Source organism: Brachyhypopomus gauderio, unplaced genomic scaffold, assembly GCF_052324685.1.
Source record: "Brachyhypopomus gauderio isolate BG-103 unplaced genomic scaffold, BGAUD_0.2 sc131, whole genome shotgun sequence".
Classification (NCBI taxonomy): Eukaryota; Metazoa; Chordata; class Actinopteri; order Gymnotiformes; family Hypopomidae; genus Brachyhypopomus; species Brachyhypopomus gauderio.
In genome coordinates, this window is record NW_027506952.1 from 417671 (window position 1) to 445260 (window position 27590).

The following is a 27590-nucleotide window of genomic DNA, read 5'->3' on the forward strand; positions in this document are numbered from 1 at the left end:
TCCTTTGTAGACAATTTCATATTTGACTATTTTAGAACCAAATTACAAAGTATATGTGGTCTTCTATTGAAAATACTTCTGGGAATAAAATAATGTGTGCTGGATACTGGACAGCAAATCCTGAACCACTAAACATGTCATATATTAAAGACAGCAACAACATGATGCTTTTTGTTTTAATTATTTTAGACATTGCAGCATATGAATGTTTTATGGCCAAAAAAATATGAGGATTACAAAATATAAATATGAGAAAATGATGTCAAGACAATACCTCTGAGGAAGTATCACCTAAGAGATCTAAAGGGTACTCCTACTTTAAAACAAGAAAGCAAGAAGTTAATGTATTTATTAAACACAGATAATGTTACAAGTGATGCTAAATGAAGAAAAACATTTTGATCACAGTCATCTTAAAACTCTAGGTCAAGGCACATTTCTGATCCCACTGACAAATGTTCTAGGAAAAAATTAAAACAAACAGACAATCCTTATACAACACTCCAGTTCATCATAATTTGTTACAATTGTGCAGTTTTAGTTAGCAGTAGGACTTGAGATTTGGATGAGAGTTTCTAAAATGGCTCATTTCTACACAGCATTGCACTGTAAAAGAATAGTCAGTTTTTCTGGCAAATGTTTTATCGGGGAAATTTCCCACTGAAAGAAAGGCTGGGGGAGGGGGGGGGTTAGTGTTTTGAGAAGAAATGAGTGGTTAAATGCAGAGCAAATGAGAGTTAAAGTCTTAGTTGCTGTGATGATCCCGGAGGCATCCCTCCAACTCGTCATAGTTTGGAGCTGAAGTCAGGCACTCAGAGTAGAAGGCAGGTGCATTTGGACACCTTCTCATGGCTGAGCTGGCCAAACTGGCTGCTGGCCACATTTTGGATGAGGCTCCAGAAGTTCTTGAAGGTAATGCCCTCTCCATCCTTCACCCCCATTACCTTCAGCACCTCACCAAAGCCTGCATCGCTTCCTGTGGTCTAACAAGACATGCAAAGATAGTTGTGACTCTCATTCAGTTGTGTTTAGGCAATTTGCGATAAATAAAGGGAGAGCAAAAATCATGCTATTTTTGATTTTATCTATAAAGGGTCAAGATAAACAGCATTTATATTGCGGCAAAGTAATATTAACAAGTAAACTGTGACTGTGCTGCTCTGAGACTCATCTCATGCCACTGAGAAAGAACAGAATCAAGACAATACTGCAAATATACTGCCTCGCAGGAAGAAAGTAAAACAACACCTGACATATGCAGACTAGACATGCAAAACAACCAGATACCAACCATTCAAGTATGGATGTTTCATGCAGGATATACAGTTTAGGCACAACTATTCTGAATTTTAGCTATGAAGTTTTAAAGTGGCCCTTTAAGAGATGCAAACACAGCATCTTATGTAATTTGATATGAAGGACACTTACACGTTAGGACCCATCTTAAAGGACACTTTAGAAAGTCTTGCTGCCAAACCTACATCACTGTTTGCAGTTATTTAAAAAACTGGACAGATGTGAAGGGAGGTAATGTAGTACCAGATCTTTTTTAATCTAATTCACTGACAGATACAGGTTTCATTCTCCCCCTGTCAAAATGCGTGACTTTCTAAACTATAGAGTCACACAGACATAGCTGAAATTAGTCTATTTGGGTGTGGTAAGTCTGTCGTCTGAACGGTTTCCTTTTCAGTACAGTACAGTTTTTATAAGTGTGTACGTCCTGAGAATTCATCTGGCAGGGTGAAATAAACTGTTGAACAAATGTTTCAACAGTTTATGTGGCAAAATGTCGCCTTAGAAAGCTCGACATTTTGCCACAATATGAAGTGGAAAAACCATACCTACAGAGGGAGTATAACCCAAGGCTAGTGTGACCCACACACTGAAACCGGATGGATCTATGTAGTTTGCTGCAATGGTGGCCTGCGCCCTACCCTCTCCTGATTAAGGGCCTAAATACTGCCACACGTAAAGCTTTAATAATACCTTTGCTGTTACCACAGCAGTGTTCAACAGGCAAAGTTGCCAGGACAGGAAGTTTAGAGTTTCCCAACAGGGATCCATGACCACACCCTGTGACTGAGTAGCAGTGAATATCTGGGCGTGTTTACCTTGACAAGGTTAGGCAGCTGAGAGGAAAGAAGGTTCTTGAATTCATCTGCCTTTAGTGATGGCCCTTTATCAGCAGAAGCATCATGGAACTTTGTGACCAAAGTATTAATGGCCTTCTCCAGATCTGAGTACTGAGAGTAAGTGAGAAAGAATGTACTTAAAATGACTCCTGGCATCACTGTGAAAGAAACAAGTTTGTGTCCTGTCAAAAGCATCTTAATTGTTAGAAAAAGCTTGATGTCATATCAGGAGAAATTGAATTGGAAAGAACATTTAAATGTCATCAAAAACCAAAGTCCCAATCATATGAGGATATTGCTCAAAGGAAGCAGCCCATGTTAAGTTGTACTCACAGCAGTGAAAGGTTTCTAATTTTCCTTACAGTCTGCATGGGGTTTTAAAACCGTTGACAATATAAACGTGCTTCTCAGTACGCTACTATACCTGTAATACCTGCAAGTCGAGCCACGACAACCCCGCCTCCTTCGCACTATTTACCCTGTGGCGCACTTGTGTGAGAATAACCCTGCCCCTCTTTCGCAAGGCTACAAGAGTAGACTAGGGTGTTTTAAGGATCGATAGATAATTAACCCGTACCCTACACAAATCTACAGGTCCGCATCAAACCCCACTACAGTGAACGGAACCGATACCTCTGCCAGCAGATATCATTTCAAGGATTTACCGGACCGTCACCTTGACAAATAGTAAACCAAGCTTTACGTTCAAAGGTAATGAGGCTTTGTGGGAGCTTAATCTGTGTGTTCCCACTGCCATCGTCTCCCGCCCTGGAATGAAACCAGTTTGATTGATTCCTCGTGCGGTCCATTTCCACACGCGCTCATATCTCTACAGGCACAACCGAGAAAAGCCCATTCTGAAGCATATGGTCTTAATTAACATAGCATAAGAGGTTCACTCCTGGCCTGCAGACCTACTGGCCTCCGGCGATTTTCACTGACACTCCTTAATACGATACAAAACATTTACGCTATCTAGCTACATCTAATCATAAGTCGTTTAATTAAAGCAGAACCTATTCCAAGTGAATCTGTAGCAAAGATCGTAAGATGAACGCTATCAGTGTTTTTTCTTACATTTAGACAAGACGTGCATACTCTAAACACATACTTTCAATGAACAAAATTAAGTCTTCGAGAAAAAGAAGCTGATAACGCCGAGATCGACACTCTGAACTGCCTATTAAAGAGCACTAAATACCGCATGCAGGTCTTTAGACGAACAAGGTTCAATCACGTATATTGTTCAAAATGGAGTTTCTGAAATCCCTACTGTCTTTACTTGCATGGTGAGTTAAACTTTTTTAGACCAGAGAAGTTTGAAACCGAACATAGCTTTAACAATCTTACAGAAATCCGAAATTATTGAGACATCATGTCTTAAAAGTTTAGTCAGGTAAAGGCCAAACAATTCTAACATTATAAGATGTGTAAGTAAAATGCCGTACCTCTGCCGCCATTGCAGACGCTCCTTTCTCTTCTAATTGTTACTTTACTCGGCGAATGTTCCTCTGCTGTCACATCTTGGCTCAAATCCCGAATCCTCCCACTAAGATGAAAAAAACGCAACCCACCTACCGTGTCAGCGAGCTATGGGGAAGAGTCGTCCTTGTAATTCGATGCTTCGGGATTGTACGCTGGACGGGGCGGGGATGGGCAGCATATAGTCTACGTGTTCCCCTAGTCTTCCAGTGTTGATTCTACGAAGCAGAAAGCGCACGCATTTCACATCTGGAAACTCTCAGAAGAAAGCTGGAACACGTTCCTTTTATGCAACAACAGACTGCAAGCAGTGACTGGATTGAGTTGCGACTCTTTTTGGTTGTCCTACCTAAACCTTCACAGAAAGTGACACACCGTTTTGGTCTGAACAAATTGCAGTTGTTCAGAAAAATAGGTTTAGCGAGTAAGTTAGTCATTTATTCCTTACCAAATATTAGTCAATATTACCTTCCTTTTGGTAATCTTGACTAATATGATGCAGCTAGATTAAAGGAGGTGCATTTGAAACACACAATCACACACCTTCCTAATATGTGTCTGTCAACGACCTAAGACGCAGTAATTATGCAGGGAATCACCCTACATGTTGAATAAGTTGCATACAGGCCTACCAGATGTAGATAATCACGGAGTTGCTCCCTTTTGTTATAATAATACATTTTATGGTAACTAGAAGTTTCATTAAATGTACCATTTCATTAACATAAACAAACAACATTAGAAGGAAGTTCTATCTCTTTTTTTAAATGCCAAAGGAAATCCCCACCCCTGCCCCATTTAACCTGTCTTTGTGGTCGCAGGTGTGCTTTGTGGATAGTATGGCTTGATTACTGCCATAACACACTAACACAGTCATTCAATCTACAAATTGCACTGAATTAATTTGTGGTTAGTTTTGTGGTGTTACTTTACCAGGGAACTCTTTCCCTGGGTGTTCAGTATGACGGTAGAATAACGCACTGTGTGGCCATAGAGTCCGTTCAGTGCAGGGAAGGTGAAGGGTGAACCTTCTTGTCTTTTTTTTAATAACTGACTGTTACTGTTTATTTTTGTGTGCATTTAGGTTCTCATACCACAAGCTCATATTGTCATGCCTAAATGGTCATCACAAAACCACACAAGGACACATGCCTGATTAAGGTGTTACTGCAACCGGTTTGGTAAACATGTAAAATAGGCCTATACCTCATTCAGATTAACCTGACACACACAATCCAAATTCTTCCTTTAATAATTATTGCTGTTAAGAAAAAAATTAGATGTTTAACGATCTGAATAATTACAAGAGCTTTCTATGGGCTTGTCGGTGTTATGTGGAACCTTTTGGTGAAAGCAACTTTTTCTCCACACATCTTTGCAGAACTCAAGACTGACCCTACCTGAGAACCACACTGCTGGTGTGTCTGGCATAGCAAAGACAATATCCCCATGTTACAATATCCCCATTTCAATGTCATGACACAAACCGACATGGGTCATTACCAGTTCGACTCTTCCCACAGGTCAAGGGAAGAGCAGTCCAGGACATCACACAGACTTTCCAGGTATAGATGAACCTGCATTGCTCTAAACTCTGAAAAAAATACTATAATTATAATCGGATCTGTTGATCTGTTGTCAAGTTTAGTTAAAAGCAGTGGCACTGTTCCAAAACCAACCACTAAAAACAGGTTTGTGTTTTATCCTGCGTTAATCTATGGTTGGACCAAAATTACTGATGACCAGCTTAGGCGAAAGGTACTTCCTGATTGTATAACATCTTACAGGGGTTATCTGTGTCTAGGGTCTATTGAATGGATGCTGTACATGCCAGACCATTTGCTTTGTGATTGGTTCGTTTGTGCTGACCACCATTTCTGTGCGTGAGCGTTCTTCATATTATGCATGATTCTCCTTCTTCTGAGTGTTCTTCATGTTAATGCTTCTCCTTATTCGAATTATTTTAACCTGGCAAATTGCTTTATGAAACCCAGTCAAGTTTATTGTTGAATCTTTGTCACTATGCAGTTATGGGTGTGCTGGGCACACAGAGAGCTTGTGCAAAGCTGTATTGTATTAGGCCAGAGGTGCAACTTTAAAGGCGTTTGTCAACACAATCAGATTTAACTGCCAGTTCACCACAGCTAAAGCCTCCCCATTGCATTCACACTCATCTGGAGATATGTCAGAAGGGTCAAGTCATGTGTAGCTTTGAAACGAATGGAGTGAAGGTAAGCTTCTGAGACTAGGTGCACAATATCCTGTAGCAGGTAGTGCAAGGTGCTAGCCATGGGTTAATTTCCCATGGAGTACAAGCACTGTGAGATATGCTATGAATGACGTATCTAGATAAGTTTGTCTGCCCAATGCTGAAAGTGTAAATGTGTTTATCTTATACTGTTTCTTGCATCAGTCCACAACAGGGCTTCTAGTTGCTGTCTGTGTAACAACTTTGGTATAGCTCAGATGCTAAATCTATGGATTATTCTTGCTACAAACTGTGGTTTCAGAGGACACTTCATCGTCATTAAAATGTTTGACTTTAATATAAGTAGATAAGTGTTTTTCTAAAACCATAATCATGCATAAATTATTTTCAATTGTAAGTTTTGAATATTGAAACAAATTTACAAAAGGATTTACAAAATTTTACAAAGTAAAGGGATTTCAGGAAAATGAAGAACAACTTTGGCGCACCTGTCAAGGTGTTTCCTGTAGAAACTTGCTCATGGAATGTCTTGTGTTTGAGGCATTAGTGTACAAAAGAAAAGTCTGCAACAAAAGGAACTGAGTCTTCTTTGATTTTCAGAATGAATAAATGAAACGCTTTCAGTTATGATCAGAACTAGAGTATCAAATAAAAGCTATTTTTTTTTTATTTACAACAGTTGTTGTCACAAAGCAGCTTTACAAGTGTCCAAGCTCCAAGTGGGGGAGGGGGGTTTGGGATCCACCCTTTTCTGGTCGACGCTGGTCACGATGACAACAATAATTAGACAGATATATAAACAAAGAAGTAATGGGAAATATAAGTAATTCTCATCATTGTGTGCATTTATATATATATGTGTTATCTATGTAATTCTTATTCTTAAGAGTCCTAGACTTCCTGTTAGTCAGTAATAGTAGTCCAGGGCCGCGGAGATACAGCCATAGAAGCAGAGAATTCGGGGTGGTGAGAGGGGCCAGGGCAGTGGGTTGATCCTTCAGCATAACTGGTTAGGCAGGAGGTGACTGGCCTAGGGTGGATAGCAGGAAAGGCTCGTCTCTCCTCGTCTTAGTATTTCTCGGGTAGGAGGGCAGCCATTTAGAAAGAGAAAAGTGGGACATTTTGCTCTGTACTCAATAATTGTAGTGGTACAGACCTATGGAATCATCCAAAATAACTTTCAATTGATTTTCATAAAAGGTGGGGAAGATGAAATATCTGGCATGGTTTTGGATTTACCTAATCAGTAGAGGTAGAGAGAGAGAGAGAGAGAGAGAGAGAGAGAGAGAGAGAGAGAGAGAGAGAGAGAGAGAGAGAGTGTGTGTGTGTGTGTGTGTGTGTGTGTGTGTGTGATTTCAGGAGAACACTGAACTCTGAGCACTTTTTTCACTTTGCCACTTTGGACAGTTTTCATTCCGTGGTGTTTTAATTCTGTGAACAGATGTTTTGACCTTTTTCAGTATTTTAAGTTGCCTCTCTGATCCATTAGGACTGAGAGCAGGGTGTGTACCAGCAGAAGTCATCAATCACACTCATATACTCACACACACACACACACTAATCCTAAAATCTTTTGCTACACATTCACATCCAATGGGAGCCTGAAAGTCTAATACAGTCATCTACAGTTTATTGTAACATGTTCTATTGTGCAAGTTCATATACACTAACATTCTGTGTGGGTTGTATGAATGAATGAATGAAACTTAGATTTATATAGTGCCTTTCAAGATAGGTTAGATTACTTTACAATTAGTACAGGTACAAGTTTGTAAATTATTCAGAAACAATTTTCCTCATCTTTTTCAACTTTTACTTTTTATACATAATTCAACTTTTACTTTATATACTTTTGCATACACAGTCTATATAGTACATATTATAATTATTTGGAATAGATTAATATTTTTTTTTGTGCAGTTGGTCATTATAAGTGGCATCCCTATGCTGTGGCATTTGTTATTTTTGTACGATGTGTGGTTTCCCTGTATAGTGTTTCACACGGTATTTAAAACTTGTGGAATGGACTTACATTTCAGTCCAAGAAACAATAACAACTCAGAGGGCGTATCCATGGTGACAGATTGGCAAATCCACAAATTTGAATTTGTTTTTCCCACATCCTTTGGGAAGTTCGGTTGCAGTTACTATGGAAATAGTCTTGTTCAGTACACTTTTCAGTACACAAATTGCTATGGTCATCATGTGGGATTTGTGATTCTTTTTGTGAATCTTGTCATGACTGAGTTCTTGTGGGTGTGTCAGATGTTTGTGATGTGTGAAATTTCACTAATGCGAAAAATAAACTTATTTCTCTCACAAACACTTGCTCTCTCCCATACTCACTCTCTTACACACACACACTCTCTCTCTACCTCTCTCTTGTTCTCTTACTCCCAGTCCCATGTGTTCTCAAATTCTCATATAACACACAAGCACAGACACTCACTTGTGTTAACATTGTAGGATGTGAGTCATGAAGCCAATTGTGTGGTCACTGACTCTGTGTTGCCCACAAATGCTGAGTCAGGCAGCTGTTATGTCCTTTGATGAACTCTGGTTTAATCATCTGTGGTTTAAAGGAAATTCCACCCATCTGATCCATTTTGTTGTCTACATTTTCCATTTTATTTGCTCAAAAACATGATGACCAGAACAGGATTTGAGGGGAGAATTCAAACTCCGGCCCGGCACCGCAGGGGCTATGCTTGGGCCAGTGAGCTCACACGTTCCACACATACCACTAAGATTTTTTTGGACAGCAAGTTGCACATTTTACATCCAGTTCAGGTAAAGGTGTAATGGATTAATGAAAAGGCACAGAGTTGCCAACTGTGATTCAGTTTACGGTCATTTGTCAGCACGTGTTCATTTTGTCTCATCTGTCATGTTTTTTATTCCTCTCAGTGTAGCAACTTGTTGAAACCTGCATTGATTCAGCCATGTTTATTGCCCGCCCTGTTCAACCTTCTGGAGTCACGACACACTGTGACATCTCTTGGGCTTCCTCAGCAGTGGACGCGGCCCACTAGAACACTTTACACATTATATTGGACTAAGATAAACCACTTCCTTCATGATCAGACAGAAGCCATGTCCATCAAAACAACCTTGATCTCATGTGGAAAGGAACAGAGGTTTATAAAATGACCTCTGAAGAGCTGATGTCACCTTGAGCCCCAGCAATGTAAACAAGGGATTCTAGGTGACCTCAGATTTCATGTTTGTGGATGGCAGTTCAGTTTCTTCACTCCCATTCAATCAACATACTGTATGTTGTGTGTCCGTAGAGGTGTACACACTATGTCAACGTAAAAGAGAAGAGTGTAGCATGACCGCTGAACTATCAACTGGAGGTCTGAAAGTGGTCATGCATGTATTGGGTCAAGGCACATTGTTTTTTAACCTTTTATATGTCATCATTTCAGGCTAAAAAATTCTATTTTTAGAGAGTGGTTAACATATTAAGTAATGTCTGCAAAGTTAAGCATTGTCCTGGCACTATTATTGATGGTGTTCTTCATCTCACCCTTCAGAATTAGCCACAGTGTTTAATTAGAAAGGGTATGACTAAGTTATAAATCATAGTGATGCACACACACACACACACCCCTAATTTAAACCAAGTTTCACAATCTGTACAGTGGAACAGAGATTATGGACATTGAAGTTATGCATATCAGTTAAAAGCTTGTTGAATAATGTCAGGCATGTAAAAATTTAATGAAAATTGATTTTTTTGTTATTTCTCAAAAGGTTGTGTGACAAATATCCCCATTGCAGTCAAGAGAGTACCATTGTGAAAATGGTAATCTTTCCTAGGTGCTCAGTTCCAGTAAAAGCTGAGAAGTGGTTTCTAAGAGTGATAATCCATATCATGGGTTTAAGCATGTGTGAGGTAATTGAAGCAGCTGGAGGCGAAAGTGAGGCGGTTACGTTTTTAATGTCCATAACACAAAAACGGAACAAAAAGGCTTCACTTGATTATGGCTCAGCTAGAAAGCAGAGAAGAGCAGAAAAGCGCTAAACACAAAATGGAGTGCGTATAAAGTCCTTTTAGGCATCGTACAGGGCTGACGCAGGAGACAGACGTCGTAAGGGCAGGCAAGTCGAATACTCAGGACTCAATGAGCACTCGATGGAACATGTGGAGGCTTTAAAGCAGCCATGTCCAAAGTCCGGCCCGCCTTCAAACCTCCACCGGCCTGCAGCCCATGCCATAAAATCAGAAATATGCGGCCCGCCAGCGCCTGCTATTTTGTATTTCACCAGAAGGTGACAGTTGACCTGGTACACACGAGTAGACATCGCCACAACGTCTCATCCCCCATGCCGTCCCATCCCCCACGCCGACCCATCCCCCACGCCATCTTACGTAACCAAAAAGCAGCCCCCCCCCCCTCCTATTTATTATAAAATAAATTTGATAATTTGCATAAATTGGCTAATTGTCGGCCCCAAGTGGCCCATTGTCGGCCACAGCACTTGGGGCCGACAATGGGGCACTAGATCTGGCCCTCATTGCAGAATGTTTGGACACCGCTACTCTAATCTCACCACTTTTTTCAGTAACGATCGAGTAATCTAAAGAGTTAGTATTTCTAATCCAGTAGTCAGATTAAAGTTACAGTATTTATACAAGTAACTGTTCTTTACTATATTTGTCATTTTCCTTAATACAGTATATATATATATATATTGCTTTCTTTAGTTCTTACGTCTCGGGGAATGACATCTGGCTTATGCTACAATTATAGGCTCGAATATACTTGTCACTTGTAATTACCTGACTCATACCAGAAACCCGATTTGGACTACGCATGCGTGTAATTGTATACAATTTCTGATAAGTCTTAGGGCAGAAGTGCACCCTTAGGGCCACCAGTCTTATGCATGCGTGAGACATGTTGGTAATTCAACAATTAGATATCATGGTTAGCTAAAGTGCCACAGATCTTAACATTTACATTAACGCCAAAGAAACGTTGAATTTTTGTGTCAATCGCGATTGTGGAATTACAAAAAAGTAGCCCCTCCCCCTTATTTATTAAAAAATTAACTTGATAAATTAGATAATGTTTGGCACCTACACAATTTTACTTTACCATATCTGGCCCTCATTGCAAAAAGTTTGGACATCCCTGTTTTAAAGGAAGAGATAATGTGCTGCAGGTGTAAACGGTAAATGAGGGACTTATCAGTATGTGGGTGATTAAGAACGGGGGAGAGTTCTAGCAGTGACGTGACACCCCTGTGCCCGCAGCCCGGCCTACCACAACATGTATTCTCCAGTGATGCTGTCATGGCAGTGTGCACAGGCATGCCAGGACTAACCTGTTATTAAATTGTACTCTGAAACCAAAATAGATGTTTTATAGGACAAGATGGAAAACCTCTGGATTTTATTTTGTTTTAGGGCTAAAAATAACAACATTTAAAAACATTAACCTTTAAAAGCAGATTAACATTAAGAGCAGATTTAAAAATAAATACTCTTGAGATGAAGATAGTGCTTTCTTGAAGCATGAAAAATAATTGAATATTTAAATATTTAAGGGTAATTCCCTGATGATGGTTATGAATGGAGTCCCTGCAAGCATTGCCGCATCTTGACCTACAAGCTGGTAATTCTGTATTTGTTTATTAGCTGGGTTCCCTCAGAGTTCAGTGGGTCTCAAGCTCAACCCGTCATTGTTGGGTTTGCTACCTTGGTGGGTTGAGCTGTTGTCTCGGTCTGCATTTGGAGTCTGTTGTTTAGGAAACCTGTTCACTAAACATCATTCAGTGATCTAATTTTCTTCACCACTTTTCAAGATGTCACTTGATCATCAGTCAATTTGCAGATAATATAACTGAGTATTATATGGGGAAGATGCCACTTTAGCAACGCCTCTACCCCCAAACACTCAGAATCACAAACTTCTTATTCCTGTTATGATGGCTGAGGCTGGGACATCTATTATAACTCACAGTGACAGATTTGCCCCTCTTGACACTCAGTCAGTCACTAACAGACTGCTTCTGTTAGATGATTTAATTACTGAAGAGTCATATGATATGCTCCCGCACAAACAGACCAGGAAGCAACTTGGCAACTTGGTAATTTTATGCACTTGAATGCTTTTAGCCTGTCTGCATATAGATATCACTGGGTATAGTTATGACTGGGTAAAATTATGCCTGGGTATAGTTATGTCTGGGTATAACTATGCCAGTAAACCCCAAAAGCAATGTGGTGAATTAGCTGCCATCTACAGGAACACCATGAAATTAAGACACTTGGTTTCCATGATGTAATGAATGGCTTCCATGATGTTTTGAATACATGGTCTTAAAAATTATTGGTCTGCCTCCCTCTTGTGGTAGAATTGCTTTATTGCACCCCCAGCTCTCCGTGCCAAATGTTGCCAAGTTTTCTGTCTGATCCCTGGGAGGCACTCACATTAACCTGTTCTGTAACGTTAGCCTGCTGTAATCTTGCTTGGGAATTTTAACATTAATGTTGACACTCACTGCTCTCATGGGTGTGTCTGAATGTTTTAACTTTACGCAACATATTGACGGTCTCACTTATGTACAGGGTCATAACCGATCCTTTTGAAATACTAACGCTAGCAGTCCTGCTGCCTACCTGACGTCCTTAAAGTCTTCTAACTTTAAGACCTGTCCATGGTTTCCCCCGACCTAGGAGACTTAAAAGCTACCAGCAGGTGCTTGCAGTTGGACTACCACAAGTCTACGTGCAGTAGTCAGTACAAGTTTACAGGCATTGTTGTTAATCTCGTGGCAAATTTTGACATATGAAGAGCATCGCTCTCTATGCTGATTGCACATCATGTTTCTCCTCTATCATTAGTATAGGCAGTGGTAGGCTTGTGTTAGAAATTCTGAAACCCTTAAATGGTGAGCACAATAAAAGTCAGAAGCAGTTGGGTAAGATAATAAAGTACAATGATTTATCACATAAATTCTCTTTGCAAACATAAACAAAATACTTTAGCTTCAATACAGCTCATTTGTTTAGTGTGAAGCCTTCTTTAATTTTTTCTATGATGAAACTCATATAATTGATCAGACTTTCCCACCGGTGTCCCCATCCTCATCCTCTGTTAACCAGAGGTGGGTAGAGTATTCAACAATGTTACTCAAGTAAAAGTACTGTTACTTGAAACAAATGTTACTCAAGCAAAAGTAAAAGTATGCATCCAAAAAATTTACTTGAGTAAAAGTAAAAAAGTACTTTGATTAAAAGCTACTCAAGTAGTGAGTAAATGCATGAGTACTGTCTCGTGTCAGTAAATTACATCATGGGAAATTGAATTACTGGAAACAATGACTTTTAATGATAACAAAAATTATTTATTATAAATATAATATATAAATAATATGTATTTTAGTTTGTTCCTAATTATTAGGCCTGTGTAACTTTAATGTGTTCCACAAAGGCACTAACTGATGAGACTGTCAGCCAATACGTGTAGCTACAACTTGACGCCAACTGAATCAATTTATAGCAAACTTAATCATCATATATTGCTAGTGTGTACGATCAGAGTGTGAACTGGTTTTTAGTATTGCACTGCGTTACATTTAATAATTACATAATACAAACGTTATGCCTCAGAGATATAGCATTACACAAAATTATACATACGGCAAACTTATCGCATCGCAGGGTTGCCAACTCTCACGCATTGAGCGTGAGACACACGCATTTGACCGTCTTCACACGCTCTCACGCCACACTTCTGATATCACGCCGAAAAAAAAATCTAGTTTATTTACCTCTGATCTACATCTATGATTCAATGAGTTACTAGTTCGCTCTGGCGCCAACCACCGGCGATCGATTGATATCGATTGATCGCGATATAATACTTAATTTGTGTCCATTTTACAACGGCCCGCTGAAAAGACGAATTATTTACAAAACGAACGTAACGGTAGCGCGCGGTGCAAATCCGATTGTCGCGTTTTTCTCACCACATATTTACTCAAGTAAAAGTAGAAGTCTTTCATAATAAAACTACTCTTACAAGTACATTTTTGTCCAAAAAGCTACTTGAATAAATGTAACGGAGTAAATGTAACGCGTTCCTACCCACCTCTGCTGTTAACTCAGAACTACAACACCCTGACCAGTGGCGTGCACACATAGACATTAAAGCACCACCAACTCTGCCCTTTATCAACGAAAGTATGTATAGGTTTTGTTAGGCAACATAAATTAACACTCACACATTTGTGAAAGAAGAAACGGGAAGTTCCCCATTACCTGTGAAAAATGCCCATCTGCATTCATGTAATGACAACACTCAGTAGCCTATAACTCCTTCTCCTACTTTTTGGTCTTTTTACTGTCTTAATTGTAGGCCTATATTGATTTACTAATTGCAAAATATATGCAACAAGGCCTGCAGACAGAAGTTAACTGTATATAGTTAATATTGGTTATGTATTTTATCAGTTGGCAGTGTGACTTTTTTCCATTGAAAACTCACATTTAAAGAACGTTACAAATAAAAGTAAAATTTCATTCAACATGTTCTTGTAATTGTTTTTTATAATGAAGTGTTCCACGTGCGCTAAAAAGTGCCCCCCCCCCCCCCCCCCCCCGAGCACTTGCCCCCCAAAATGTCTGTGCACGCCACTGACCCTGACTACTCCTTCATCCACTTCACTCCTAATAGTGCCTCATAATTCCCCAAGTGCAAAGCTTTCTCACCAAAAAATAATATCAAATAATATCAAATAATATCGTACTATGACTCTGCTGACAGTGATGCCATAAACATTTTAATTCTTGTAGATCTTAGTGGCATTGTTGATACCATTAATCATGACATTCTCCTCACCTGCCCTTTCCCAAAAGGTATCTTCAGCTCATATCTGGTACAAGAGTCCTTACTCATACGAAAGTTCAGGACACTTTACACCCTTTACACCATTTACATGTACATTTATCAGGAAACCAACAAGCCCTGCCTTATCTCTCTGAGCTGTTGAGGCTATACAGCCCACACATACACTCCATTACCACTATTTGGTGATTCCCAAGGCCAGACTGTCACCTCTTCATAGTTCGCACTTGTGTCCAGCCTCCTACAACCCAACATTACAGGAAGTTAGGGTGAGCCAAGGCCTCGGTCTTCTGCCACCTCCGTCAGCAGTGGCAGTGTTTGTGTTGTCGTGTGGAGTTTTGCTATGTGTACACCCCTCAGGTAGGTGGTACCCATTAGCAGGGGTGTAGATGGAAATTATATATATATATATATACACTGCTCAAAAAAATAAAGGGAACATTGAACAGACAACAGGTAGAAATGAGAGATTTTCAACTGATTTCAAAGATTTTTATTAATTGAGATCTAGGATGTGTTATTGTAGTGTTCCCTTTATTTTTTTGAGCAGTATATATATAATATATGTGATATATATATGTGATATATATATGTGATATACTATATATATATATATATATATATATATATATATATATATATATATATATATATATATATATATATATATATATGTGCTCGTTTATGCTTGTAGATGCTAGATGTCGGATGGGGTCAATATTAATCTGGAGGGGACATGTCCCCCCCGTCCCCAGTGCCATCTGCGCCCCTGCCCATTAGTGAGTTCTCTACCTGAGAGTCATTTATCCTAGTCTATATATGGTATATTGTGTATAAATAGTGTGTGTACATTGCTGGCATAGGCGTGCAGACATAGACATCTAAAGCACCACCAACTCTGCCTTTTATCAACGAAAGTGCCTTTTTGAAACTTCGCTTAATATATATATATATATATATATATATATATATATATATATATATATATATATATATATATACCAGAACAGGATATAATTATCATTATTATTAACATTTTACTGAGGTCTGTTTGAAATGATCTTTTGAAAACCTGCGCGATTAAAAACAATGCCCTGAAATGAGCCACCACCTTGCACACACCCGACCTCTCTCTTCCTTTAACACCAGATGCGCTGCAGCAGCAGTTCAGTTCAGCGAGGTAAAGGAAGCGTCTTCAGCACAGCACACACGGTCACAGATAGACTTCTTCTCCCGTGCCCCACCAGCCAGGTCACATACACATCAAGTAAAATAGTACCGTTTGCCCTCTAAGCCCAACGTAATATCATTTTGTTGTGCAGTAAAATGTCTCGTATAACACCATCCTTCTAAACATTTTAGCCGACTGGTCACCTGATAAACTAGTCGCTCTAGCCCAAATCAATGATAGATAACGTGAGGACGACCACATACAAATAATTAAGGTAAAGTTTGCAAATCTATGTGGTAAGCTGAACGTTTTCTGTTGTATAGGTTTTGTTAGGCAACATAAATTAACACATTCGTTTGTGAAAGAAGAAACTGGAAGTTCCCCATTACCTGTGAAAAATGCCCATCTGCATTCATGTAATGACAACACTCAGTAGCCTATAACTCCTTCTCGTACTTTTTGGTCTTTTTACTTAATTGTAGGCATTGATTGATTTACTAATTGCAAAATATATGCAACAAGGCCTGCAGACAGTGGAACAGAAGTTAACTGAAGGACTTAACAACGACTGTAGGCCTATATAGTTAATATTGGATATGGATTTAATCAGTTGGTGGTGTGGATTTAATCAGTTGGTGGTACCTTTCTCAGCTTTTTAATGAATGAAAAACATTAACTTGCACTTTTTGTAACTTAGACCAATAAGTGAACTACTCAGGTACAGTCTATGACCCAGCAACACTGGTCACTCTATCATACATAATTATTTGATTGACTTGACTTCATGAAAGGGTCACTCTTTAAGTGTAGCACTCAAACATCAGTGTGGTGCCATAGGCCACTGTTTTGTTAGTCAGTGAAATGCACTGCATTTTAAGAATAAAAATCAATGTGTCTCTTACTCCGGAGATCCTGATAACAGCATCATTGTATCAGCATGCTGGCCCTTTTGGTGTATGGTGAACTTCTCAACAGCGCCATCTGGCGAATCTACCCAGTGCACAAGCAGCTCAAGTTACATCTCAGGCTGCGCTTTTGTGGAGTCTGATCAAGGAAGTGGTTCGCTTTTTGTGTCGAAGCAGTTTTTGTTTTTCAGTTACTGCTGTGGTTATGGCTAAGGGCATACTCACACTAGGCTCTGTGATCCGGGCCCGGGCATGGTTCCCTGCCGAAGCACGGTTCGTTTGGCTAGTGTGAGCGCTCCAACCGTGCCCGGGCCCGGATCAGTTAACCGTGCTCGGGCCCGCTTGAAGAGGTGGGCCAGGGCACGATTCATGTGGACTCGGGCACGGTTCGCTTCTAGTGTGAGCGCTATCCATGCCCGGGCCGGCTTGGTGCCTCGTCTGATTGGTTCATTTCGATTAGCAGACAATCGTTGTGTTAAATTATCAATAAATCTGTGCTTGCACCGTGTTTCTGCACTCCCAAAACGACTCCAAAAATACAATAAAAAGAGAATCGTGAACTCCATAGTGTTGTGCAAGCGCGCTTTTTTTCCAAATAAAGTCACGTTGTGATGACGTAAGCGTGCTCGGGCCGGGTTGCTGAAGCCAGTGTGAGTGCAGGCCAGAGGGGATAACCGGGCCCCAGCACGGAACCAGCAAACCGTGCCTAGTGTGAGTACGCCCTAATTTCCCACACCTCACAGATGTCTGTGATTCTGTTTATCAGACAGAATAGACCTGAAGGACTTGGCGCTTCTCTCCTTCGTCACATCCAGCAGGGTGAACTACTGCTCCAATAGGAAGGAGAAAACACAGGATGTGCTGATGTGGTCTGTGCCTGCTGAAGCCGAATGAATGTGTATGTATGTACTAAAGTAATAAAGAATTGCAAAGAGTGAACACATTTTAATGTTTTGAATCTGTACAAAACACAAATGAATAGCTAGTAATGGAGCAGATTATGCTCAAATTAAAGCCTTGCTTAGACTTCAGACATTCTCTTTGAGTCATCATTTAGGGATACAGTATCTGTAGCAATAGTAGAAAAAGTACCAGGAAAAATGAGATGACTGACCCCATGAATTTGGCCTGAACATCTCCAATCCCTTTATCAATGAACACTTTCTGTTAATGTATTTGGGGTGGCACTGCTGGGCAGACCGATTTGTAATTCAAAACCTGCAGTCATGCCACTTCCATGCTGAGTTCTCAAAACGGAGAATTCTCCCAAATAATATCTAGCCAGGAGTTGTCTGTGTTCAAAAACTGAATTGACCAATGGTGATCATCACTTATAAAACTCACCAATAAGGCAACAGTAATCAAATGGCTGACGACTGAAAGTATGAGGTATTAAGCGGCCAGTGAGTGACCTCTTTTACCAGGGCTCAGAATTTTTATTGTTGTAGTGTACAGTATTTAATCTTACATATTAACATATTTTCATTCTTGTTTAAAGATACATATTTTACCTTTATTACCTTTATATATTAATTAATTAGTTAATCCATTAAATTATTTTGTGCGGTGACATCTTTGTTTCATAACAAAGAAATGGCAGACACACAACAGGCATGCTGAAAGTGTGGTAATATAGAAACAAGGCTTGTGCACATGTAACAGTTATTTAATGTGCCATAAAGTATGAGAAGCCCACACAAATTACATACAAAAGCATTTATACAAAAGTAAGGGTCAGTAAGTCTTGATCATTCATTTCTCTCCCTTCTGTCTTTTCTCTCTTTTTTCTCCAATGTCTCTGTGCCTCTTTATTCCTCTTTGGTACCAGAGTCAGTAAAGAAAAGACGTTCACTAAACATTGCTAATCAAATTCTGATGGAGGAACAACACCGAGCTGGTTAAAGCTGTCAGGGTTCACACTGGAATACTCCACTTCCTGTAGAAGGGAAACAATTATGAAAAACAAGTATGATTGACATCAAAGTTCTGTTTATGGCGCATTGGTAAATCTGTAATCTACCATTAAATCTGTAATCTACCATTAAATCTGTTCAGGACAAATCTAGAATCTACCATTATAGCTGAAGGTCTCATTGCAGTAGGCCTCAGTGTGTCTCGATTCCCTGGTGAGCACAAAGGAGCCATCATCATGACAACAACAGCAGTAACAACAATAATAACAACAACAACAATAATTAGGCCTACCATTGTTTTGTTTTCCCTGAGCATATGTTCCACGGTACCTGAAATATCATACATGCATTATTAACAGCCAGGCCTATAAAACATCAGTCACAATTTCAGTTTTAGTTTTTGGTTTTTTACTAAAATGAGTAAAAACAAACCCCTTTATTGTAGTGGCTGACTGTAAATCTAAGAGGAAATAAATAACAATAAATAACCACACTGCAACCAGCAATCTATAATATGTTATAAACAATGCAACGATGTAATTCACACATTCAGATTCCTAACTGTTTCAGAGCTATACAGTAAGGCATGTTCAAGCCTCAAATTTCACATTCCTAGAATAGCGTGCACAAGCTTTACACAAATTTCTGTACTTTTGAATAAAAGCCTTTGATTTCATATTCACCTTTGTGTAAATAAACAGCAAGGGTGACCGTCACAGCAACAGTAAGAAACACAGCCGCGATGCCCGCATACAGCAACCAGATACATGCAGAATCTGAATAATGTGATAGCAATAATGTATTTTAGTGGATACTTAATGATTTATTACAATTTGTATTAATAACAGACCTACAGATAATAAATGCATACATAAAACGAAAGACTGGTTTGCTATTGCACAATTTTCCATTAGAAAAACAATCATACTAATAGACCTACTATAAGAATTTTTCCGTACTTACCCCTGTTCAGAGTTTTTGAGATTTCCACGCCGTCGTACATGACTACACACTCAATATGTGTGGCCTTCGCCCATTCCTCTGCTGTAATTGTAATTGTAGCTCGTGTGTACTCGTCGGCTGAATCGCTGTTCTCTGTCCATGCTGACTCCGTCAGTCCAGTGCGATTGCTTTGGTCAATAATCCAGACAACGCGCACCTGTGAAGGTACCGCTCCCTTCACCAGACACTGGAGTGGACCGGTGGGTCCGACGAAATCCGAAGGGGAGTACATAATGATGGACGGCATTATCGGACCACGATCTACAATAGACAACTGTATTAGAATAGTCAGTATCGGGGTTAGCGCAATATAACGTGTGAATAAAAATAGGAAGACATTGCTTAAACCTTCTTTGATCAATTAAAACCACTGGCTTCAAGTGCCATCATCTGATTTTGTCCACTTGCCTGTGACGATGACTCTCGTGCCGTTTCCTACCATAACAACTGCACTAAATAAAACTGCGCAATAGTAGGTGCCCGAGTTTTTAATGGTTGCACTGGAGATCGTCAGGCTACACGATTCTCCATCATCTTCCGGCTTGACATCCGTAGACACGATGTCACTGATGTCTGTAAGTTTTCCAGTCCTGGGGTTCAATTTATGCCAAAATGTTGAAGAAAAGCAATACGTGACCTTACTCTCGCGCTTACATTTTATAGTAAATGGGTCACCGACTGACACGTGTATAGTCCCAGGTGATTGGGTCACCAGAAATGACAGAGATGCTACAGAAAAGATTACAGTTAAAACACAATTAAATACTATTAAATAACACAAATACAATTCAAACATACACAAAATGTTCAATAACAAAATATAACAAGCAAACGAAAAAAAGTAACTTAAAAATACCAGCAAGCCTGTTTATTTGTTTATTCTGCTCAGTAAAATATAAGTAACAGTTTTGCTTAAAAATCCACAATTAAATATCTTATTTGTATATATCTTTGCATATTTTAATTGTAAATAAACAAATACAAAAATAAAAATAAACAAATCCAGAAAATATTACTGTATATGCAATATATTTATTTATTAGAATTAATATCTAATAAAATTTTAATATTATTTTAATATACAGATATGTAAACCATGCAATGTTGTTATCTGCATACCATTACTATAGCTGGTGCATGGTGTGTTAATACATTTTATTTCTTTATAACTTCATGTAGTATTTTATTTCAGAATATAATCTTAGTTTAAGTTGTGGTCTAGTGTATTCAATTGCAACTAGGAGAGAAACAAAGAAGAAAAACTTACTTTTCACAGCGTAAGCAGCACAAAGAAGCAACACCCAGAATCCCATGCTGAAGGTTTCAAAGAGCATTCGCCACCTCTCTCTCTCTTATCTAACCCATCTTGAGAAGTCAGTGGGAGGTTTCGCTTCTCCTCTGCTCTGAAAGCAGCAAGGTCAGCTCACCCTTTACCAGCAGAACATCAGGACGACCATCATGAACCAGTTCCCCTCCAAGCAGCGTTACAGACTGATCAAGAACAGCCAATGATGTGTACACAAGGGATTTGTAAGAATTTTTTTCAGCTGCAACATGTAAAGTTCATAGACTCCCTTGGACCTGTACTAAAGGCAAAGACATAAAGACTCCTGTGTTTTGGGTTTTTGTATTGAGAATGTGAGCAAGTGAGCGTCTCATGTTGTTGAGAATGTTGAGAATACCAGAAACACATTCACCTTTCAACTAACCTTTGAATGAACTGTTTTTGAAAGCCTACTACCTTTGCACCTCTTTTTTGTAACATTTTAGTGGTTACATTTTGTAACCACAATGCTTACTAAGCATAACCTAATCTTGCAGGCATTAAAGAAAACTCTTACCAAAGCAGTGGCGTGCACAGACATTTTGGGGGGTCAAGTGCTCAGGGGGGAAATGGGCACTTTTAAGCACACGTTGAACACTTCATTATAAAAAAAATTACACGCATATGTTGAATGAAATTTGACATTTATTTGTAACATTCTCTAAACGTGAGTTTTCAACCGAAAAAAGTCACACCACCAACTGATTAAATTCATATCCAATATTAACTATATACAGTCATTTTTAAGTCCTTCAGTTAACTTCTGTTTACCCTCCACTGTCTGCAGGCCTTGTTGCATATATTTTGCAATTAGTAAATCAATATAGGCCTACAATTAAGACAGTAAAAAGACTGTAAAGTACGAGAAGGAGTTATAGGCTACTGGGTGTTTTCATTACACGAATGCAGATGGGCATTTTTCACAGGTAATGGGGAACTTCCCGTTTCTTCTTTCACAAATGAATGTGTTAATTTATGTTGCCTAACAAAACCTATACAACAGAAAACGTTCAGCTTAACACATAGATTTGCAAACTCTATATTAATTATTTGTATGTGGTCGTCCTCACGTTATCTATCATTGATTTGGGCTAGAGCGACTAGTTTATCAGGTGACCAGTCGGCTAAAAATGCTTAGTAGTTTGGTGCTGTATGAGACATTTTACTACACAAGAAAATGGTTTCACGTTGGGCCTAGAGGGCAAACGGTACGATTTGACTTGATGTGTATGTGACCTGGCTGGTGGGGCACGGGAGAAGAAGTCTATCTGTGACCGTGCGTGCTGTGCTGAAGACGCTTCCTCCCACTCGCTGAACTGAACTGCTGCTGCAGTGCATCTGGTGTTAAAGGAAGAGAGAGGTCGGGTGTGTGTGAGGTGGTGGCGCATTTCAGGGCATTGTTTTAAAGGTTTTCAAAAGATCGTTTCAAACAGACCTCAGTAAAATGTTAATAATGTTTTTTTTAACCGTTTTAAAAAGTTTTAAAAGGGCACTTTTGTTGATAAAGGGCAGAGTTGGTGGTGCTTTAGCACCACCTGATGTCTATGTCTGAACGCCTATGGTTCCAAGGCCTGATGGCTGTGTGTGTTTCTTCTTGAGTGGTGTCTTTGAGCTCAAGTTTGTTGCTGGAGTCCAGGAGGTTGACTGAGTGAACCAAGACAAAGCTAATGCATTTTTCCCTTAAATAGAATAATAATAATAATAATTTAAAAATAATCATATACAATGTACAGATGATCGTCAAATTAGTTCATTATAGTTCATTCATAATTAGAATTTTTGAAATATAAGTACAATCTGAAATGTTTATGAAATTCATCAAAAAACATTTTTATACTATATTTCTATTTTTTCATACTGCATCTGCTGCCCATATTAAATCAGTGCATACCATGTGTTGACTATTAAATGTTTACTGATTTTAATGTGCTGTAGAGAAAAGGTGTCAAAAATGACCTGAAATCCAAACTGCAATCTGCAGTCTTCTAAAACTAGATGTATGTAAAACTAGATGTAACACACATACTAAAAAAATGTATGTGTGTACAGCAATTTTCTGTTAAACTCCCAAACTAACAAACTGTTTAATTGGCTCTGTGACACTCAGCATGTAGTTTTAAATATTTAATTCCAAACATACAGTAAAAAAAATCACCCTTATGATTACTCAAAATTAACAACAATGTCAAATGACACCGAATGAATATGTAACCCCAGCTAAATCAGCATGGTGACATTGGCCTTCATTGCATGTCATGACACTGTCAACATACACAGCAAGCATTCATTTAATAGAAGTGAATTTAAGTTTGTACACTCTGAAACATCAGGCTCAAGCACTGACACTTTGGTTTTCATTCATGCATCTTTGTTTTCACAGCCCACCTGCTGCAAAGATAACCCTTTAAGTTGCCCTGCACAAAACCCAAAGCGTGTTGCTTTCACGCAGGTGCCGTCTCGTGATTGACAACACGCAAAAAAGCAGAGCGAAATTCAGACCAGGTGCACCGATTTGTACGTTGAGGGTCTGGTCTCACATCCTGCTCTGACTTTGAATGTTGAAGCGGTCTCTGTTCTAACCACTGGGACCCAGGCGGGAGGCCAGCAGCGTGGTTGAAGAACACATGGGTCGATCCCCACCCACAGCTCAGATACCCTTTGTGGTTTCACAGACTTATGTACATGGGTCTCAAACCTGCGAGTCTGTCTCATGCAATAGCAAACCAGTGATGGTAGTTGCAACAAAGGCAAACATTTGTGTGCACCGAGATAAAGGAATGCTCTTTGCAAAAGAGCAAAAAAAGAGAAAAAGTATGGCAAAGCAAAGCACTCACAAATTAACAAAAAGAAAAGTTTTATCTGTTCATTTGCTGTCAGGTAACATATCATACAATTGTACACTGTTGCTGTACATTTTGACTGTAGAATCATGTAAAAATAATATCTTGTATTGAAAAAATAATGTAAAATTATAATTATATATTTTAAAAAATTATATGCAACATATTATTTTTTACATCATTATACAGCATATGCTATGATATGATATGCTGGTTATTTACTGTGTAAAAATTTATATGTATAATCACATAATTCTGTGTAGCGTTATTGTGTTATTGTATATCGTGCTACACTAAACCTCCCCACTTTCATGTTTTCATTTGCAAATATGAACGTGACTTTATTGTCTCTCCAGGAATACATACAGAGTGTGAAATACAAGTGGAGTCTACATCTCACAAATCTGTAATGTTCTTTTAAAATACATACGAATTTCACGTTTTCTGTAAAGCAATTGGATTGTAATACATTAGTAAATGAATTGAAAATTGTTCACATGAAAGTAAGTAAATTGTAGCAAGGCAGCAACAGAGGAGTGTGTGTGTGTGTGTGTGTGTGTGTGTGTGTGTGTGTGTGTGTGTGTGTGTGTGTGTGTGTGTGTGTGTGTGTGTGTGTGTGTGTGTGCGCGCCAGGGTGTGTTTTGTTTTCAAACATTTTTCAAATCAAGACAGATTTCAGATTTGATTGTACCGCTTGGGAGTCTTTATGTTGTAAATGTATATAATCACGTTCCTAAGTTAAAAATGAAAAATGCACTAATTATTATTATTATTAAAGAGTTTGTATGCCCAAGAGTCATAGTAACACATCCTGAACAGTTGTTATAGAGGTTTAGTCTGAGCTTGGTGTTCACAGCAGATTCACTTGGATGGTTTTACATCCACATATTTGAAAGAAACACAATACGTAAGTATGCGAGGCTGATCCATGTCAATGCAAGCTAGCATAGCTACACTTTATTTGAAATTTCAGCACATTGTTGTATTTTTATACACTCATTCACACATTCAGACAATATAAACAAACAAACAGAATGTGACAAGTTTGGCTAAGTAGTGTTATTACTGCATTTTCCAAAACTTGTCCAAACTTGTATATTGCACTTCCTGTGAACAAAAAATACTGAAACAAGTAAGGTCTCAAGAGTATTTGTGGTATACAGATACAGATAAAGTTCATCATACCGTTATATTCGATCCCTCTGCAGTGTGTGTACAGCGTCTCTCTAACAGAACAAACAATATGCATCATTTCGTAAATAGCACAAAAGACAATCCTCCAGTTCTATCAATATTAGGCATATGTGACTTTTTGCCACAATATCAAACTGACTGACAATAAGCACAAACACATTTGCTACATTACGCTTCAGTTCTACAACTTTGAAATCACTGGTTATGACTAAAATAATAGTAAAAATACAAAATGATATTTGATTTTTCTTACCATTCTGACATCTGCTTTGAGATTTCTTGTCAGCAGATCTGAAATTTAAAAAATATATTAAATTATTATTAATTATTGTTAAAGATATTACAAGCTGAATATTTGGTATTACCGTATGAAGAGACACAAACCTCTTGTTTGGGCCTTGTTTTCTTGCTAAAAGAAAAGTACAAACTGTAAGTGAAGTAAATTATGAACTTCTTCTGTAGTGAGTTTTTTGAGTGTTTGTGCTTTTCTTCTTTTACCTCTGTGTAAGAAAACAGTAGCAACAACAACCCCAACCATGATGAGCAACACTGAACCAGGACCCACATACAAAATCCATGTACACACACGATTTAAGCCTGTAAAGAGAACTGAACATTACGACAGCAAACATACTCAAAATAAAATAACATTGCAACATTACACATTCATATCATAACCACATTTTCCTGGTGCCGTTATTACATTGAAAAACATTATATTCTAACCACCTGTTTTCAGGGACTTGGAGAAATTTTTTCCACCAACTTCAACAATGCACTCAATCTGGATGCCATCCATCCAGACGTCTGAAGAAAGAGTAAGAGAAGCTTGTGTGAATTCTGAAAATTCAGTGCGCTCCTTCCAGCCGGATTCTGTCCATCCAGTCTGTGCTGTCCCACTTACAACCCAGAAAATACGAGCCTCATGTGGGACAACCCTGAACACGAGACACTGCAGAGACACGCTAGACTCCAGACTCTCGTCTGGGATGTACAGTGTGATTGTAGGTTGGGTATTGGGTTCTGTGGGTTGACATGAAATTAACATGTAATATAATTTACACACATTTAATACAGATCTGTTGTATACTAAAATAAACATTAAAACATATACTGATGCCTACCTGTTACAATGACTTTGGAGCCATTGCCTATGTATGCTATAACAGAATATAAAACACTGCAGTAGTATGTTCCAGAATCATCTACAGTCACATTGTGGATGAGTCCTGAGCATGAACTATTCTCTTGATCACTCTTGATCACTACAGCGGTGGCCAATTTCAGCTCTCTCATTCTTGGATGTATTTTATACCATGAAATCCCACTGCATGCTGCCATTACACTTTCTGTATTGCACGTCAGTGTAACTGTTTCACCCAGTGGCACTTTGACTACTCCAGGTGTTTGAAACACAGCTGGACAAACACCTGTGAAGCAGACAGTATCGAGACATTGTAAATATGAGACACAAAGAAAGAAAGAAAAATTACAAATAGCACAAAAAAATAAACACAAAACCTATAACCTGTAGCATCTCAAGAGCAGAATGAGCAATGTAAAACTACAAAAATGAAATTCATATACAATAACAATGGAAAATATTAAATTTCATCAGTAATATAATTGATGATCATGAATCTTATATTTGATATATATACACTTACTTTTAAAAGCAAATAAGAAAGAAACAAACAGTGTCCATGCCATGATGAAAGCCTCAGAGAGCTTTAAGAACCACCTTCTTTTATCTCAGGCTACATCAACAGACTTACATAATCTTACATGTCCATCAGATTTTACATCCCCTGCCACGTAAAATTAACGTCATCAAAATGGACCAGTGTACCAGCATGGATGTTAAATTAAAATAAAAACGAGGACTCACAGGATACTTTACCAGAATGGACTAGCATAGTAATCAACTGAATACGTAAAACGTGGTATATGATGATCTTTCCTTAAGGTTGACCCATGAAAACTCCAAGCTTGTGAGAATGTATGGTGCAGTGAGGTGTATTCTTCTGTAGCATTGATGTGAAGAAGTATCCACCAACTACAACAGTTTCATTGTGCAATTTCATTTATGGTGCAATTTCATCTGCTCGTTACGCGTTGCACTGCAGTAAGAGAAAACAAGTATCGCTTGTTTTACGCTGCGTTCCCGCTCTGCTCTCTCTCTCTCTCTCTCTCTCTCTCTCTCTCTCTCTGTTTAATCATCTAAACATTTTGTTAATAATGATTCGAGTAATATTTTTGTCCAAGTCAATAAATGGAAACTTATCTTCCTAACGACAAAATCAGAAAACGTTCGTGCTTATGTTTTGTCACATGATGATGGTATAATAAACAACACAGCAGACAACAGCAGACCTTTCTTGAATTATTTTTAAATCAAGACAGCTAGAATACAAATGTAGGCTACTACAGTACAAATCCATTTTTAAAACATAGCACAAATTAATTGTGTTCCTCTTCCTTGCAGTCCCAATGCTGATATCCTTCCATTGATCGCAGGTGCCCGATGACTTCATTTCTAAGGGTATCGACACTG

The 27590-nt window shown here is 38.7% G+C and overlaps 3 protein-coding genes and 1 long non-coding RNA gene across 7 annotated transcripts; 1 reads left to right on the forward strand and 3 right to left on the reverse strand.

Moving 5' to 3' along the window:
* Positions 1-162: 162 nt before the first annotated feature.
* On the reverse strand, positions 163-3743 carry s100v2 (S100 calcium binding protein V2). The gene is made up of 3 exons (XM_076993988.1): positions 3584-3743; positions 2115-2246; positions 163-983 (listed from the first exon to the last, which is right to left on the reverse strand). Exons 1-3 carry the CDS (start codon positions 3593-3595, stop codon positions 813-815), a joined length of 315 nt encoding a protein of 104 aa, XP_076850103.1. The 5' UTR covers positions 3596-3743; the 3' UTR covers positions 163-812.
* Positions 2604-25912, forward strand: LOC143499244 (uncharacterized). Of its 2 annotated transcripts, XR_013126052.1 has the most exons (4): positions 2604-2846; positions 4999-5035; positions 5141-5182; positions 25776-25912. It is a non-coding gene; the product is annotated as an uncharacterized LOC143499244 (long non-coding RNA). The 2 variants fall into 2 exon arrangements; XR_013126051.1 differs by lacking the exon at positions 25776-25912 and adding an exon at positions 17530-17772 and having other exon boundaries at positions 4999-5182.
* Positions 17729-21313, reverse strand: LOC143499241 (immunoglobulin kappa light chain-like). 2 transcript variants are annotated; one of them, XM_076993983.1, is made up of 8 exons: positions 20946-21313; positions 20087-20407; positions 19640-19939; positions 19360-19452; positions 19109-19136; positions 18969-19006; positions 18837-18886; positions 17737-18699 (listed from the first exon to the last, which is right to left on the reverse strand). In XM_076993983.1, exons 1-8 carry the CDS (start codon positions 21010-21012, stop codon positions 18625-18627), a joined length of 972 nt encoding a protein of 323 aa, XP_076850098.1. In that variant the 5' UTR covers positions 21013-21313; the 3' UTR covers positions 17737-18624. The 2 variants fall into 2 exon arrangements, with proteins under 2 accessions (XP_076850099.1, XP_076850098.1); XM_076993984.1 differs by lacking the exon at positions 20087-20407 and having other exon boundaries at positions 17729-18699; positions 20946-21312.
* On the reverse strand, positions 24768-27360 carry LOC143499242 (immunoglobulin kappa light chain-like). Of its 2 annotated transcripts, none has more exons than XM_076993985.1 (8): positions 26704-27360; positions 26161-26466; positions 25766-26059; positions 25535-25645; positions 25421-25445; positions 25290-25327; positions 25028-25068; positions 24768-24949 (listed from the first exon to the last, which is right to left on the reverse strand). In XM_076993985.1, exons 1-8 carry the CDS (start codon positions 26744-26746, stop codon positions 24905-24907), a joined length of 903 nt encoding a protein of 300 aa, XP_076850100.1. In that variant the 5' UTR covers positions 26747-27360; the 3' UTR covers positions 24768-24904. The 2 variants fall into 2 exon arrangements, with proteins under 2 accessions (XP_076850100.1, XP_076850101.1); XM_076993986.1 differs by having other exon boundaries at positions 25535-25633; positions 26704-27357.
* Between the last annotated feature and the right edge of the window lie 230 nt (positions 27361-27590).

Bases quoted from the DNA above. Each gene is read 5' to 3' on its own strand.
- LOC143499242 (XM_076993985.1), bottom strand. From the start codon at position 26,746: ATGGCATGGACACTGTTTGTTTCTTTCTTATTTGCTTTTAAAA. The intron at 25,446-25,534 runs GTAAAAGAAGAA...CTTTTCTTTTAG, and splicing joins TACTGTTTTCTTACACAGAG to CAAGAAAACAAGGCCCAAAC. The intron at 24,950-25,027 runs GTATGATGAACT...TTTTGTTCACAG, and splicing joins CAGAGGGATCGAATATAACG to GAAGTGCAATATACAAGTTT.
- s100v2 (XM_076993988.1), bottom strand. The intron at 984-2,114 runs GTAAACACGCCC...ATGTCTTGTTAG, and splicing joins AGCTGCCTAACCTTGTCAAG to ACCACAGGAAGCGATGCAGG.
- LOC143499241 (XM_076993983.1), bottom strand. From the start codon at position 21,012: ATGCTCTTTGAAACCTTCAGCATGGGATTCTGGGTGTTGCTTCTTTGT. The intron at 19,137-19,359 runs GTGAATATGAAA...ATTTCCTCTTAG, and splicing joins TGCTGTTTATTTACACAAAG to ATTTACAGTCAGCCACTACA. The intron at 18,700-18,836 runs GTAGATTCTAGA...TCCCTTCTACAG, and splicing joins TGAGACCTTCAGCTATAATG to GAAGTGGAGTATTCCAGTGT.